This window comes from Erpetoichthys calabaricus, chromosome 1 (assembly GCF_900747795.2).
Source record: "Erpetoichthys calabaricus chromosome 1, fErpCal1.3, whole genome shotgun sequence".
In the NCBI taxonomy this organism is placed as follows: Eukaryota; Metazoa; Chordata; class Cladistia; order Polypteriformes; family Polypteridae; genus Erpetoichthys; species Erpetoichthys calabaricus.
Genome location: NC_041394.2, coordinates 117,753,366 through 117,771,026, shown reverse-complemented (window position 1 = coordinate 117,771,026; position 17,661 = coordinate 117,753,366). Strand labels below are relative to the sequence as shown.

General features: G+C 38.6%; 1 protein-coding gene across 1 annotated transcript in view; it reads right to left on the bottom strand.

Moving 5' to 3' along the window:
- Positions 1-17,661, bottom strand: part of LOC114654883 (cystine/glutamate transporter-like) — a 49,148-nt gene that overhangs the window by 19,347 nt on the left and 12,140 nt on the right. Inside the window, exons 5-7 of the mRNA XM_028805725.2 lie at positions 13,236-13,335; positions 10,945-10,989; positions 5,866-5,989 (exon numbers count right to left, since the gene is read on the bottom strand). Coding sequence (XP_028661558.2) covers positions 5,866-5,989; positions 10,945-10,989; positions 13,236-13,335 — 269 coding nt within the window. The remainder of the gene's footprint in view (positions 1-5,865; positions 5,990-10,944; positions 10,990-13,235; positions 13,336-17,661) is intronic.

Here is a 17,661-nt window from a genome sequence, read left to right as displayed (position 1 = left end):
GTACAGTAAGTTAGTTATAATTCAGTACTCATGACGCTGGGAGAGTGTGGTTGTATTGCATGTTGATCAGCACATACAAGTAAAAATTTTTCACTGTACTCTGTAACACTATGACAACGATGACCCCTACAAACCTAAAAATGACAAGGTAAGCTCTTCACCAAGGGCCTAGGTTCTTCATTGCTCCTTGTACTGAATATATTGGATGAAATTTCACAGTATCTCTTTGTTAAAATTAGTTTAAACAAGAGCATATGCTTCCCAGTGAGCTAAATAAACCATTTTTTTGCTGATCGTCTCAGAAGAATTCAGATATCTAGGAATTAAAGGTGAAGAGGAAAATTTTAACATCTATCCATCCATCCATCCATTTCCAACCTGCTGAATCCGAACATAGGGTCACGGGGGTCTGCTGGAGCCAATCCCAGCCAACACAGGGCACAAGGGCAGGGAACCTATCCCAGGCAGGGTGCCAACCCACCGGCAGATTTTAACATCTATTTAAATTTATATTCCTGCAATATAATGGAAAGCATTAAACAAGGTATAAATACTGTAGATGGCCATCTCTTCACTGCTATTTAGCTGGGGTAATAAATATTGCTTTGGAATTTTTTCTAATGTAATTTATTTTTTTGATCATGGTGCCATCTTAGTTAATGATTTCTCAGCTCCTAAGTCAATCTTTTTTCCATATATAAAGGACCTTTTTATTCTATTTCTACTCTCCAGGTCAAGACGAAAACATCCAGGAATAAGTTCTTCCTTTTACATATTGCAATAGCTTTTTTTTTTAAATAGGACTGTGTGGGTTCTAACATGGTCACTGTTAAAAGTAATTACATATCTTCCTTATGCCTTCACTACTGAAACAAGTCAGATTGTCCACTTTTTTTTTTTTTAATAAGACCTAAATTCTAAATCACAGTTTAATTACCAATCTGGTAAAGGAATGAGCAGAAAAATATGAATATTTTCACTGCAATTATTTGTTTCAGTAAATATATATATGTTTAAGTTACAATAGGTATATAACTATTGTATAGTACCGTAATAGCTGTGCTACACAATATGCGACAGGTTGAAATCTAAATTATCAGCATAGAGGTCCAGTGTACTAATATTTGCAGTCACCCGATTGGGGTTGAGGGGGGGGGGTAAACATTATCTATCTATCTATCTATCTATCTATTGAATGCAGCATGTAATAAAATGCATTTCATTTGGCATTCCAAAAGATGGGGTATCCCAAAATAATTGTAGGTAACAATGATTCTGTTGTATGCTATTTGGTATTTGGGGTTCGCAAAAGCAGTGTTAATGTTTGCTATGGCGGCATCTGTTGGAATGTTTATATAATAAAGCAAATGTTTGTGATATGCCATCTGTTGGATTGACAGAGACATAACAACTGGACAGACAAAGAGATTCCACAGGACACTTATCCTTGTATTAAAATTATTATTTAAAATAAAGAAATCAATTAGTCAAAAACTGAGAAAATGATTAAATATCTTAGGAGATACTGTTAAGAATTAAGAGGAAAACAACCTATTTGCAAAAATGGAATAGTAATAGTACTGAAATACTGATAGTGACTGATTGTGATGAAATTGATTGTACAATTAATATGTACTGAATGTGAATTTCCCCTTGGGATTAGTAAAGTATCTATCCATCTAGTGACACCCACCAGCTCTATTACCAGTAATGCATAGTCCATCCTTTTGCTATATAAAAAAACTAATAAAGTGTATGCTCAAAACTACAGTAAATAAACATAATTAAATGTAACAACACTACTTAAGTCAAAACAAAAAGGAAAGAATAAAACCAATGAAAAGCTCTAAAATAGTCAAGAAATGATCACACCATGTCCTAGATACAGAGTACCATAGCAAGAATCTGGTCTGAAAGAGTAAAACTGAAAGAGAGAGGCACAAGTTAGATATACTTCTAAAAGTGATGAACTGATTCCTATTTTAACCACTGTCCTGAATTTTAGGTTTATATAATACTTGCCAAGGCAGATGCCTAGTGTGTTAGATTTGTGATAAACACTTTAATTTGGGTTTTGACTTATTGCATATGATTTGACATTTGTCTGCACTCCCTCAGTCATTCCATCTCCTTTTAAACAAAAGTTAAAAGATGACACCCAGTCAGAAAGATGACACAAAACATGCGGTTTACATAAAAGACAAAGACAGCACAGTTGGCTAGCCCTATCACATTAGCTGAGCTCAAAGAGACCTTGAATTCCATGTCTGCATGAAAGACTCCAGGTTTGGATGGGGACTCCATCAGAGTTAATTGTCTTCTTTTAAAAGCTTTTATCAGTAACCCTATTTTGGCATGATCAAAGAGGCAACCTCATCTGGTCATCCTAAATTCAAAAGTTAATATGGCTGTCATTATACTGCTATAAAACAAGGTAGGATCATACATTTTGTCAAGGTTTTAGGCTCTAATCTAATAAATACTTTAATTTATTAGATTATCTGTTTTGGAAAGTTTTAATTTATATTAAACTTAATTATTATTATTGTTTCACTTTCTTAGAGTATTGGAAGATTTTAAAGATTTTAGCTGATCCTTTTGAGAAGTAAATCGTAAAATATTTGCTCTAACATAGCACATTCTCTATTATCGAAACAATTTAACATTAAGTAGCAAACGTTCAGTCTTTTCACAATAGGAAACTTTAATTTATTACCCATGGTAAACTGTTTATACATTTCTGATAGAGAAAACTCATTCCCACGTATTGGTCTGCTTATGCAACATTTATTTAATGACCCACATCAATTCTTCCCAAATTCTACTCCATAATATTTGACAAAAACAAATCTAGAAAGAAAGTTTAACCCAATGATTCTGGAAAGCACCCATGATCTTCTTAAAGCAATGTAATTACGAGGGACGTTCAAAAAGTTTCAGCACTTTCATATTTTCATTGGAATTGTTGAAGGTGGGAGGAGTAGTAATTGGTCATTAAAAAGTTGGTATGACGCTGGGAAAACTGCATCGCAAACGAAGGTGACTATGTAGAAAAGTGATGTAATTTGTTTTTGAAATTCTTAATAAATAGAGTTAAAATAAAAGTGCGGAAACTTTTGAACATCCCTCGTAATTCACAAAAATATATTTTGGTCAAACATCTGTGCCTAGTCTGGTTGGAGTAATCTTTTCATTAAAGGTCCTGATGACATCTTAAAACAAAGTCAGCAAAGTTTTAACAAGTTGTATATTTCTTTTTGCAAGTTTTCTCCATTGTTTTTATGTCTAAGGATCAAATCTGATATATGCTTAGTGCTAATTATGGTACATTTGTTTTTTTTTAGTGTAGGACATTTGAGCATAAACATCCAGCATGAAGATCTTTCAAACAGGATAAAGATATCTACAGTAGATGAGTTAGCATTAAACAATCAAACTTTTGGAAAGCAGGCATGAGGTCATCAGACTTTTTCACTGTTGGCATCGGAATCTGAAAATAATTAGGCCTGAGTGATGAACTGCAGGCAGATAACAGACCAAAAGTTTAGTAAGCAACATTTGGCCTGAACATGTGGCTACCATCTGCTTTTCACATTTTTACTTCAGAAAATTCATAAAGTTCTTGTAACAAAGGTACATCAGAGTAGTGTGGAAATTAACACGTTAGTGGAGCAATGCAAGCTCAACAGTGTCAGTAACAAAGTGTAAAATATTGGGCTTCTTTATCAGGAAAAGACTTCGCTACAGCTAGTGATAATTGAGTATAAGGAATTTATTTAAAAAAATAACATCAATTCATGTGAATTATTTTCATTCCAATTTTTATCTTTGGGAAATTTCCTGTAGTCATTTGGTAAAGATATTCTATAACTGTATTCCTCCATTCATTTACTGAGCCTGCCTCATTAAAATTCAGAGTTATGGAAAAACACAGAGCTCATTCCAGCAGAACTGACAGGTACTAGTGCTTCACAGAGCACCCTCATACACATATGAACTGTCAGTCACGCTATGCTGATTTAGACTGATCAGTTAATCTGGAATGTGATAGAGCCACAAAAAATACCTAAACAGACACAAGAAGAAAAAAACCGCATATTACATACTAGGATTCAAATCATGTCTCCTAGTGTGATGCAGAGGTGTTAATCACTGTGCCACCATTCAAATCTTTTAAACATATTCAAAATTATCTACCCATTCATATACAGTTAGGTCCATAAATATTTGGACAGAGACAACTTTTTCTAATTTTGGTTCTGTACATTACCACAATGAATTTTAAGTGAAACAACTCAGATGCAGTGGAAGTGCAGACTTTCAGTTTTAATTCAGTGGGGTGAACAAAACGATTGCATAAAAATGTGAGGCAACTAAAGCATTTTTTTAACACAATCCCTTAATTTCAGGGGCTCAAAAGTAATTGGACAATTGACTCAAAGGCTATTTCATGGGCAGGTGGGGGCAAGTCCGTCGTTATGTCATTATCAATTAAGCAGATAAAAGGCATGGAGTTGATTTGAGGTTGTGGTGCTTGCATGTGAAAGATTTTGCTGTAAACAGACAACATACGGTCAAAGGAGTTCTCCATGCAGGTGAAAGAAGCCATCCTTAAGCTGCGAAAACAGAAAAAACCCCATTCGAAAATTGCTGCAACTATTACGAGTGGCTTCTACAGTTTGGTACATCCTGAGAAAGAAAGCAAGCACTGGTGAAATCAGCAACGCAAAAAGACCTGGACATCCACAGAAGACAACAGTGGTAGATGATCGCAGAATCATTTCCATGGTGAAGAGAAACCCCTTCACAACAGCCAACCAAGTGAACAACACTCTCCAGGGGGTAGGCGTATCGATATCCAAGTCTACCATAAAGAGAAGACTGCATGAAAGTAAATACAGAGGGTGCACTGCAAGGTGCAAGCCACTCATAAGCCTCAAGAATAGAAAGGCTAGATTGGACTTTGCTAAAGAACATCTAAAAAAGCCAGCACAGTTCTGGAAAAACATTCTTTGTCAGATGAAACCAAGATCAACCTCTACCAGAATGATGGCAAGAAAAAAGTATGGAGAAGGCGTGGAACAGCTCATTATCTAAAGCATACCACATCATCTGTAAAACATGGTGGTTTGGGCGTGCATGGCTGCCAGTGGCACTGGGACACTAGTGTTTATTGACGATGTGACACAGGACAGAAGCAGCAGAATGAATTCTGAGGTGTTCAGAGACATACTGTCTGCTCAAATCCTGCTAATTGCAGTCAAATTGATTGGGCGGCGTTTCAGGATACAGATGGACAATGACCCAAACATACAGCCAAAGCAACCCAGGAGTTTATTAAAGCAATGAAGTGGAAAATTCTTGAATGGCGAAGTCAGTCACCTGATCTTAACCCAATTGAGCATGCATTTCACTTGTTGAAGACTAAACTTTGGACAGAAAGGCCCACAAACAAACAGCAACTGAAAGCCGCTGCAGTAAAGACCTGGCAGAGCATTAAAAAGGAGGAAACCCAGCATCTGGTGATGTCCATGAGTTCAAGACTTCAGGCTGTCATTGCCAGCAAAGGGTTTTCAACCAAGTATTAGAAATGAACATTTTATTTCCAGTTATTTAATTTGTCCAATTACTTTTGAGCCCCTGAAATGAAGGGATTGTGTTAAAAAAATGCTTTAGTTGCCTCACATTTTTATGCAATCGTTTTGTTCACCCCACTGAATTAAAGCTGAAAGTCTGCACTTCAACTGTATCAGTTGTTTCATTTAAAATTCATTGTGGTAATGTACAGAACCAAAATTAGAAAAAAGTTGTCTCTGTCCAAATATTTATGGACCTAACTGTATATTAAAAATTAAATTCACAAACCACTGCCACAGCATTTGATTCCAAAACATCTTGAGAAGTCATCACTGTGTAGTATGAAATGTTCATCAGCAGATAAGCAATCGTCACTGTTACCATGGACAATATAATCGAAAGAGGGATGTTTCTAAAAGAAAGAAAATCAAGAAATGCTTATTATTTATCATTTATAAAAAATGACTGTGAAAATTATTGAGACAAATGAGAGAAAACCAACAATAACAAGCAAACTCAACGACTTAACTGCATGGAAACCTTAAATATTGAACCTGTGCCTTTTTTCAGGTCTTAAGTTAATGATAAAGATAATTTTTCCATGCATCAAAGCAATTTCATACTCCAGTACACAGATCTGTCTTGGTAGCGATGAGGCACAAGAAAGGAGCAATTATGATCTGTGGGCACTGTAATGTGTTCTGTCTTCAATTAGTGCAAAGCACACACACTGGTGTTATAAGTGGAATGAACATTAATAACATTACATTTAATTAATCAGGGTTTTTATATACTGAGAAGAATTTAAAGAGGTTAAAATTGCTGATGGAAAATAGAAAGGAACAAAATAAGAAGTGGTGTGGCGAAACACACCACATTTTGTAAAGCTGGATTAATTTACTTATTTATTGTTAACTTCAGATTTAGCTTAAGTGTGGATAGCAGAGTATATATGCAGGCCTACGTTTAGTTTCATGCTGTGTTAACTAAGAAAACATTTTCCTTTACCCATGCTAAATGATACTGTATGTACAATTCTATTACTATAATGATTAAGATTACATTCACCCCTCGATCAGCTGAGCGTGGTTTACTCAGTTCATTATTTTTTCACAGTCATTGAGTATGTTTGTGGGCAAGGGTCATCCTTTAAATAATTGCAGCAGAGGAAGATACTCATTACAATCCATGCTCAATGCCAATGAAAAATGACTTAGGAAAAGTCACCGTGAAATTGGGAGGGGAGCCTTTAGCTCACACTTGATTTTGCAATATAGAGTGGAATGAAGTATTAGGCATCAATTATTTTAAGATTTGATTGTCTTATGTATTATTATCATTATACAGGATGAGTCAAAATTGTGTTAACACTAATGCTACTGGTATGTACGCGTATATGCTTACATACAATTTTTGTGGACAATTTATGTGCCACATATGGTACATGTGTTGAACATGATGGTGAACAGGTTGAGACAGTCCTGTAAATCATGTTATGTTTTGTGAATAAATTGTTTCTGCCATTCAAATGTTAACATAAGTTTAACTCACCCTGTATATTTGAGAAAGAAATAAGTCACCTTGTGAAGTGAAGTGGAATATTTGTCTAGATTTTATTGGTCAAGTGTTAGTTTGTGGGGTATAAGAGTCTGCTCTAACCTCATTTTTGGGGACCGAGAGATGAAGAAGGGAATTGGTGTTTGTTGCTCTAAAAAGTAACAGAGTTACAGTCATTAAGCCTTTCATAGTTTATTCTTGATTTTAGTGTGCTAAGGAATAATACCTTTTTCTTTTTTAAATGCAGTTAATTTCTGCATTTTTTTCCCTATCTGCTTATTAAGGGCTAAATGATTGTTAGATTGGAAATTCTTTTAGTTTGATTTTTGTAGTGTCTAAGGCAGGGGTGGGCAAACTGCGGCCCGCGGGCCACGTCCGGTCCGTTGGTCTTTTTAATCCGACCCGCCAAAGATTGGTACAAAATTGCCCAAATCAAATCATTTCATAATTATGACTGCATTCATTTGACCTTGTCCTGTAATGCCTGGTGTTCCACCAGGTGGCGCTTTAGGCGCAGTGATACATTGACTTGATTTTGCAGAGCCCTGGTTACTCTCTGTTATTACTCTGCTACTGCTCTGAACCCATCTGCAACAATGAGTGGGCCAAAGAAAAGAAAAGTCGACAGTGAGTGCCAAGTGTTTAATCAGGAATGGACAACTAAATACTTTTTCACTGAAGTCCGGCCAAAGGCTGTATGTCTTATTTGCCAAGAAATCGTTGCGGTTTTGAAGGAATACAACATCAGCCGTCACTTTTCCACCAAGCATGCTAATTATGCTAACAACCAGTCAACGCAAGAACGGACAGCTACTAGCAGCTAGTTTGCAGGCTCAGCAAAACACCTTTATCTGACAAACTGCCATCCAAGAATCAAGCACGAAGGCAAGTTATGTGCTGGCATTCAAATTAGCAAAGACCAGCAAGCCTTTCTCCGAAGGGGAGTTTCTCAAAGAGTGCATGGTAGAGACAGCAGGTATCTTGTGTCCTGAGAGCAAGAACAAATTTGAAAAAATTAGCTTATCACGCAGGACAGTGACTCACCGTGGTGAGCTAATTGAAGAAGACTTAGCTAGCAAGTTAAACAAAAAAGCTGAGTCATTTATATTATATTCCTTGGCACTGGACGAAAGTAATGACATAAAGGACAATGCTCAGCTTTAAATTTTTATCAGAGGGATTAATGACAATTTTGAGATAACGGAGGAGTTTTTGGCCATGGAATCCCTAAAGAGGAAAACGCGGGGAGAGGACTTGTATGACAGCGTGTCGGGGGTCATAAATAGGCACAAGCTACCTTGGAGTACACTCGCCAACATTACCACAGATGGATTGCCAAATCTGACTGGAAAAAACGTTGGGTTGCTCAAAAGACTCCAGGAGAGGGTGAAGGAGGACAATCCTGAGCAGGAGGTCATTTTCTTACACTGCCTAATCCACCAGGAAGCACTGTGTAAATCCATATTGCAGCTTGACTACGTAGTGAAGCCAGTTGTAAAACTTGTTAACTTTATTCGAGTGAGGGGACTTCAGCATCGTCAGTTTATTAAGTTTCTTGAAGAAATTGAAGCTGATCACCAGGACTTGCTTTACCACTCCAATGTCCGCTGGTTAATTTTGGGGAAAGTGTGTCGACGAGTGCGGGAGCTCAAACAGGAGATTATCTCATTTTTGGAGCTACTTGAGAAAGCTGACAATTTTCCTGAGCTGAGTGACACAGATTGGCTTTGTGATTTAGCTTTTGCTGTGGACATACTGACACACATGAATGATCTGAACATGAAGCTACAAGGGAAAGACCAGTTTGTGCATGAAATGTACACAAACGTCAGAGCCTTCAAAACCAAGCTAGCTTTATTCTCAAAGCAAATGTCAAACAACTCATTCGCTCATTTCCCCACACTGGCTACGCTGAAAGAGGCCCCTCGACTTGTGAAAAAATACAGGAAATCACTGGACGAAACTGCATGGAGAATTCTGCTGTCGGTTCTCTGATTTTGGAAAAATTTACAAGTCACTTCAGCTGGTTTCATGTCCCTTCACACAGGACCCTGAAACGGCGCCACAGGAGTTGCAGTTGGAACTGATTGATCTCCAATGTGACACTGTCTTAAAGGAGAAGTTCAACTCTCTTAAACTGGATGAGTTTTATGCTTCATTAAGCGCAGCCAAATTTCCAAACATCCAGAAGATGGCACAGAGGATGCTGGTGTTGTTTGGCTCTACGTATGTGTGTGAACAGACTTTTAGTGTGATGAACACCAACAAAGCACCCCACAGATCCCAGCTGAGCGATGAACACCTCAGATCTGTTCTGAGAATTGCCACAACAAAACTAACACCAGACTTCGATGCACTGGCAAAAAAGGGTGATCAACAACACTGTTCCCACTAAAAGTGAATGTAAATATTAACACTGTAATACCTTTTTTATGTTTATGTTTGATATGTATGCATCTAGTGCTGGCCCGGCCCATCTGTCAAATTTTAAAAGTCAATGTGGCCCCTGAGCCAAAAGGTTTGCCCACCCCTGGTCTAAGGTAATCCTTTGGACTTTTCAATTTTTTCCTTTTTATTGTTTTACTCACTCTGAAAAAAAAATCCTTTTTTGGAGCTCTTGTTGGTAAGGTGTCAACTTACCAAGCTCACCTTTTCTGCTGTGTCCCAGCTATAAGGGATTTATGAATTATTAACAGAGCCAAAATACACGTAAACTGTGAATCCAAATGTAGCCCTAGCTTTATCAAGAGGGCAGTGACATTCTCATCAGCAAAGGGCCGTTCTGAAAATGCAGTGTGGGAAAAATTTTGAAAATGTTGATTGAGAAAGGCCTTGCAGTAAGGAGACCTGGGTTCGCTTCCCGGGTCCTCCCTGTGTGGAGTTTGCATGTTCTCCTTGTGTCTGCGTGGGTTTTCTCCGGGTGCTCCCATTTTCCTCCCACAGTCCAAAGACATGCAGGTTAGGTGCATTGGCCATCCTAAATTGTCTCTAATGTGTGCTTGGTGTGTGAGTGTGTGTGTGCCCTGCGGTGGGCTGGCGTCCTGCCCGGGGTTTGTTCCTGCCTTGTGCCCTGTGCTGGCTGGGATTGGCTCCAGCAGACCCCAGTGACACTGTACTTAGGATATAGTGGGTTGGAGAATGACTGACTGATTCAGAAAGTAAACTGCAACATGCCAGAAAATGCAACTGTACTTACCTTGTAGTTGTGAACTTGAATTTGCTTACTTGGAACTCCAGTTTTTAACATTAACACCACAGTATTAAAAAAGTTGATTCTGAATTTGGTTACATTAGAATTACATAGTTAATATGCTTATACCTGAAGGGCTGGCTACTCTGTTGTTCATGAGTCTATTCAAACAAAATAGCAGCAACAACATGACGTTATACAGGCACTCATACCAATGCAACAAAGGAGTTCACCTTGAATTCATAAAGCTTCACTTCTCTAAATTACAATTATACTCACAATTCTGAGTAACTGTAAACAGTTGTTCACAATAAAAGATGTTGCATAAAACAGTTATGCAGTTCCAACTAAAACAGTGAGTCTTCCCAAGCAAATTGGGTGATTGTGTGACTAGCACATGATTTAATAGGAGCATGCATGTTAGGACTAATTCAATCACATTTTGCATTGCTATTTATTACTAATTAAGTTACCATGAATTTTAAGGTGCTTGCTCCTGTTTGACAAAATGATTTATTTTACCTTGGACCTCGACTTGTTAACAATATTCTACTGCTTATATTCTCACTACAATCTCCCCCTTAGATCAGGTTTGTATATATGTGGTAATGTCTCAGTACCTTTTGGGATTGATGACTTCTTCAGTAACAAAATTCAAATAAAACCTGTTGAAATAATGCAGAATTCTGTTAATTTTGAAAAATGTATTACATTACAATAGTAAGGTACAAGATTAAATTCAGAACTAAGGTGCAAGCGTGACCAGACACAGTGGGGCATGTCAACCACAACCCTGCACCCTTATGAAATTTACTGCATAACCCTATACATGTATACATGAATGATTGTAGAGCAAGGGTGCAAAGGAATAACATGAGTCTTGAACTTTGAAAATGTCCTTGTTAAGATTTTCTCATTACCGTCAACACACCGTTTCCAATGTCACCCCTGGTGGATTGTTTCCGTACGTGCGCCATTGCAGTCAATGTTGATTAAAGAGAGCAAGATACTGTACATGTTGATTCTTGGATCATTTACATACTGCTTGGCTACATTCGTCACTTATAATAAGAACATAGGAAAACATATAATTAGAACAATTCATTCAGTAGGTCACTCCAATCACAAGAAAACAACAAAGGTTATATTTCTTGGACTGAATATGCTGCTAGGTATCTGGTAACATGATACAGTGGAACCTCGGTTTGCGAGTAACTTGGTTTACAAGTGTTTTGCAAGACGAGCTAAAATTTTTAATAAATTTTGACTTGATAAATGAGCGATGTCTTGCAATACAAGTAGTATGTATATGCTTTGTCTGCTGAGCGTCATGTAATCACAACTGAGCTGATGGTTCTTCTCTCTCTCTCTCTCTCTCTCTCTCTCTCTCACTGCGGGATTGTGGGCAATCGTCTCTTATTCTCCGTCTGAGTCGGCGTGCTTCACTCATATAGTCAACATCCGTACGAGCTTATACTGTTTACTACAGCATTGTGACTGTGTGTGTGTGTGTGTGTGTGTGTGTGTGTGTGTGTGTGTGCTGTGACGTGCGTGTCCCCGTCTTGCACCACCAGCTTTATTCAGCTTGAAACAGCAACAGTGCGGTTATTTATTGTAGCGGGATCTGCCACTTTCCTATACACAGATGCAGCAGTCAGGCAGGGTCGTGGCCAAGTAGTACTGTGCCCTGTGCATTTATATGGCTCCTTGTTCCTTGTATCACCCATTGACGGTAGGCGCTTATAGCATGTCCGCGATCTTTTTGGATTCGCTTTTACGGCGAACTACTACAGTGCTGGGAAACTGCGATTGCTTTGGGATGCTCTTCCGCGTGTTGTCCCGTTGGGTGGAATCCCACAAGAGTTTAGAAACTCACACCTGCCATGATTCTTTTCAAAGGTAAAGTGCAGGTTAATTTGTTTTATGTATTTTTACTTTATATTTTGTATTAATCATTTTTATATGAATAGTTTTGGGTTGTGGAATGAATCATCTGAGTTTCCATTATTTCTAATGGGGAAATTCACTTTGATATATGAGTGCTTTGCATTGCGAGCACGTTTTCGGAACGAATTATGTTCGCAAACCGAGGTTCCACTGTATATTCTTTTTTGAACACCACTGTATCATTTATACCTCTAAGACTTTGTAACTTATACTTCTTCTTCATTAAATGTCTTCTTATTATTGACCTCATAATTCATTCTAACTGAATTCTCATTGTGTTGTGTTGAAACTCTTGTCACCTTGACACTTCTGATAGTTTTCTGGCATGTCTCCCTTAACTGGTGGTAAGGAAGGGACTCCGGTATTTTCAATTCTTTTTCCTTACCCGCTTCCGACTTTTATTTGAGGTTGTTGTTGTTTTTGTCTCATCAGTGATGTCTGCCATTCTATTTCACAGACAATGTTCTTATCCACGATTAACTTATTATCCATTCAAATTTTCATTTTGCAGCCCTAATTTCACATAATTTCACACTTCTAAACTTTATTCAGTTGGTATTACCAGTTAACTTATCAACATTTCCTAGTGCCTATATTCCTTAATTTTTTCAAAATGTTCTTTCCACTCACATGTCTTTACTCATGTTCAATTATATTTTACATTGTAAATCTAGTGATGGTGTGAGCAGTGGAAAGTGAGTGAAAAGGTGCCATTAGCGGAATGATGGCATTCATTGCTCTCTTTATTATCAAGAATTGCTTTCCTTTGATGCAAAAGTAAAAAATATACCTGAATTACATGAAACCCTGCTGATAACTTTATACTGAATGAAGAAAAAATCATTTGGGAAGGATTTTTCTTTTCACAAGAGATCCTAAAGATTCTTATATTAAACCTGCAACCTACACATTCCAGATTTGCTAAATAGAAATAAGCAAGAGACAGAAACAGAAGGGGACTAACCATCCTGCGTAGGCATAGAGTCCTGCATAAACAGCCAAAGGTAACTTGTCCAGTGTCAGGGAACTGGTGTCAAAGGCTTTGTGGAAATTTTCAGTTTGCCCTGCAAAGATAAAAATACAAATATGAGGAAACATTCTAGTTGTTTACTAGAAGGTTGTTGCATATATGCAGTAAATCACCTTTTGCAAGTGGAGGCTGAGCTGCTGCAGCCATATGATTAACTAAAGCACACATCTCTGTAAAGCAGAATAATCTGCTGTGAATTTTGAATGTGGTGAGGCAAAAGAAAGGCAGAGAAATTGACACTAAAGAGCCAGGGAACAAATTTGGTTTTAATTAAGCAATACATTTGTACTAGGAGGACCTCAGTTCTGCACCTTGCTTGAAAGGTGTATTCTACAATGCTAAAATAGTAAGTTTCCAAAGATTACACCCTCTGTGATACAAAATGTGAACAAGTGTGAGTATCTCTATAAAATCAAGCCAGCATGGTTCCTGAAAACCACAAAATCAAGTTTTACACTGTCACTGAATTTCCTCTCTAAAACATAATTTACCTCCAGAGATTCATTCTTGTGTGGTTGATACGAAGAGAGCCACCTGCCAACATTCAATAAACAGCTTATGCCAGCAAAAGATCTCCCAAAATCAAGCAGAAACCATTTTGGAAATTGAACCGCTTACTATACTTTTCTTGTCAAGGGCAGATAGACTTGAATAGAACATCAACCATCATTTCTGCAGCTAGCCAAACCACACCATTGTCTGCAAGCTCATGAATGGCTTCAAGTGGTACACCTAATGTGTGAAGGATTAAGAAGTAAATTTAAGGGGCCTCTTTGTTGAGTATATATAAGCTTTAACTTTGTTTTAAATGAGCTAAGTGTATTGCTAGTTTTCTGGTTTTCAGCAAATTTGTGAAAGGCTATGTCCTCACTCTTCAGGGAAGTATCCAGTAAATAACCAGGAAATTGATGTTGGATGCCTTGAGTGATCTGGTTGGAACACATCCAATAATCATATCGCTGAGATAAAGTGAAGCAAGACCATGCTGATGTTTACAAATTGATAAAAGAATTGTAAATTCAATACTAAACTATGCATATTTAAGTGCTGGTCCATTCTTTTACATTTAAGGATTCTTCTGGCAGCACTCTGCAAATTTTCAATTGTTCTTGGGTAAGTCAGTAACAGGGCATCAGAGTAAACCAGTCAGTGACACAAAAGAACATAAAGGTTTCTCCTAGTCAGCAAAGGAGATAGTATCATGGACCTCAGAGATATTATGTAGTTGATAGCAAGCCTTTTACATGGATTGCTAATATAATACTTAAAACACCTTAAAATTTACTAATATTGTATATAAAATCATAATTATTACATGACTGTGAATAATACTTTAACATTAACAACCTATTATGCTTCTTGCTTTACATCAGCAACAATAGCAAGCCATTCCTCTTCAGCAATCTGCACATGTGGACTGTGTTGTGCACTGAAAACCTCCTGAGGTTGCTGTGCACAAAATACAATTTCTTAAGCTTTTCTGAAATTTAATCATTCTGTCTGAGGTGGGCTGGCACCCTGCCCGGGGTTTGTTTCCTGCCTTGCACCCTGTGTTGGCTGGGATTGGCTCCAGCAGACCCCGTGACCCTGTAGTTAGGATATAGCTGGTTGGATAATGGATGGATAGAAATCATTCAGTACAAATTTGTGACATTACCTATTTGAACACTTCGATAAAGGACTTACGGGATATTTTAAATATCCTCTTTAAATCTTAAAAGGATTACCATTTGAACATACTATTAGAGTCAACTGGAGAAAAACTGATAAATGGTTGCTCCTTTTTGGAATGTATTATTATTGCATATTTAATTGATACCTATATCCCATATGGGCGGAGTGCTGGCTCTGAGGCTAGGGATCTGTACTGGCAATGCTGTGAATGCCAAAAGGGACTTTGCTCTGTTGGGACCCTGAGCAAGGCCCTTAACCTGCAATTGCTCCATTCTGGGTATGACGTTAATCTGCATCCAGCCCTGCATGTAGGCCCTCCAAAATGCAGGGAAAAACTTGGGGGTTGGTGGCAGAATTGGAACTCCAGCCACCATAAAAAATCTCACACTCCATCTGAACTAGTGTGGTGCTGAGGTGTCACCTGTTGCATGGCTGCACACAGGTCCTAATCTGGGAACCTCAGTTGGTTTGTCATGTGGTGGGTGCGGCAATGTGCTGTATCAGCGCGTGCTCCTAACCTTTCTCTCTATATCCCACACCAATTACAAGGTCAGGAAATGTCTGTTTGTATAATTCTTAAGACTGAAGTGACACAAAGGAAGTCAGTCAGAGACATCAACCTTTGTGTCTCAAAATCCTGTCCCTAAGCCACTATACCACAGTACAAGCCAGTTTATTGTCTGGAGGTAAAAACCTTAGAAAAGCAAAACTGACATCCAGCCACTCATCATTGGTGGGGCCTGTGTGGAGAGGGTCCCGGTGTTCAGGTTTCTGCGCATTTACAGTAGCTGGAGGATGACCTGCCCTGGAGTGCCAGCACCAAGAAGCTGCTGAAGAAGGCGCAGCAAAGACTGTATTTTCTGAGAATCCTCAGAAAGAACCATCTCCCCAAAAATCTGCTCCTTGCCATTTATCACTGTTCCATCGAGAGTGTGCTTACGTACGGACTGTGTGTGTGGTACGGCAGCTGCACTTCCTCAGGAAGGAAAGCGCTCCACAGGGTCGTCAGGACAGCGGAGAGAACAATTGGTTGCACCCTCCCCACTCTGGAACAAATCTACACATCCCGATGCTGCAAAAAAGCAATACACATTTCACAGGATTCATCACATCCCGGTCATTGCGTCTTCCAGCTTTTCCCATCAGGCAAGAGATACAGAGCAATGAAAACCAAGATATACTGCCTTAAAAACAGTTTTTATCCAAAAGCAATCATGGCCCTGAACTCAGAATAAAACTGCTCCATATCATTCTCCCGATGTGCAATATAGACCTTAAGTCAACCAGTGCAATTTGTACATTTAACCAGTGCAATTTGTATATTTTGTAAAGTACTTTTATTACTATTCGGTTTGTTATTATTTTCTCTCTTCTTGTCTTTTTAACTCTTATGCCTCACACCGAGTCGACTGCACCTTCAATTTCGTTGTTCTTTTGTAAAAGTGACAATGACAATAAAGATCTATCTATCTATCTATCTATCTATCTATCTATCTATCTATCTATCTATCTATCTATCTATCTATCTATCTATCTATCTATCTATCTATCTATCTATCTATCTATCTAATTGGGTTCATAAATGTGTGTAAGAAATTATGTACTGTATATTACAACTGATAAATAAGTTTATTTCTCAGGGTTTGTAAGGTGCACAAAACTGGAAATCCATTAAATCTGATATATTTGAACAAGAACATATATAAGGTGTAAGAATAGTGCTATATAGCGCCCGACCCGCCACAGACTGGACACAAGAGGCACGTGTAAAATTAAATAAACTTTTATTTTTCTTCAGCTGGAGTGCATGTCTTCCCCGTGAACCCCCCAGTCACAACACAGTCCCACAAGCACTTAATATAAACAGCACACTCTCTTCTTCGTCCTCCACCACTCCTCACCAAGCTTTGTCCTCCTCCCACCCGACTCTGGCCACTAAGTGGTGGTTGCTGGCTCCTTTTATTGTTCACCCAGAAGTGCTCCAGGTGCTTGATCCCTGACTCCCAGCTGCACTTCCAGGTGTGATGAACATGTTGCCCATACGGGCTCCGGCGTCCCAAACACAGCGCCCCCTGGCGGTGCCTGAGGGACCCAACAGGGCTGCACCCAACTCCAATTCCCAGGATGCCCTGCAGGAACCCGAGGCACTGCTCCACCCCAGGGAAGCGCCCATCTAGCATCCAGGGGAAGGTATTGCAATGTCCATGGCTGCTCCCCCTGAATATATTGTGCAGGGGCGTCCCGGCTGGGTAAGGACGCCAACCGCCTGTCACAAAGGTTAGGCCAGTTCTAGGAGCATAGTTTTATTTTTTTTGCTGTTCACATGCTATACCCTTTACTCTTCTCTACCTTGTGCTTAAAAGATTGTCATTATTTATAATTAGCATTTTATAGTGCTGTTAAGCATTCAGGTAATACACAAGTGCAAAGCAAAAAGGTCTCTGACCAGGATCAGTCTGCCTCGATAGAGCAAGGTGCGATAACTCTCAATAAAAACCTACACAATACCCCTAGCTATTCTCATTCTCTCTTTCTTAGTACATAGCAGCATTAACAGCAAGTGGAACTCTTGTTCAAAGCTTCTGCACGCCACAAGTTCAAATGAGCTTCTGGTGTTAGCACATCGTCTTGGCATGAACGATCAATGCATACTTGTTGTACAACTACTATTGATGATGTTAGCTAA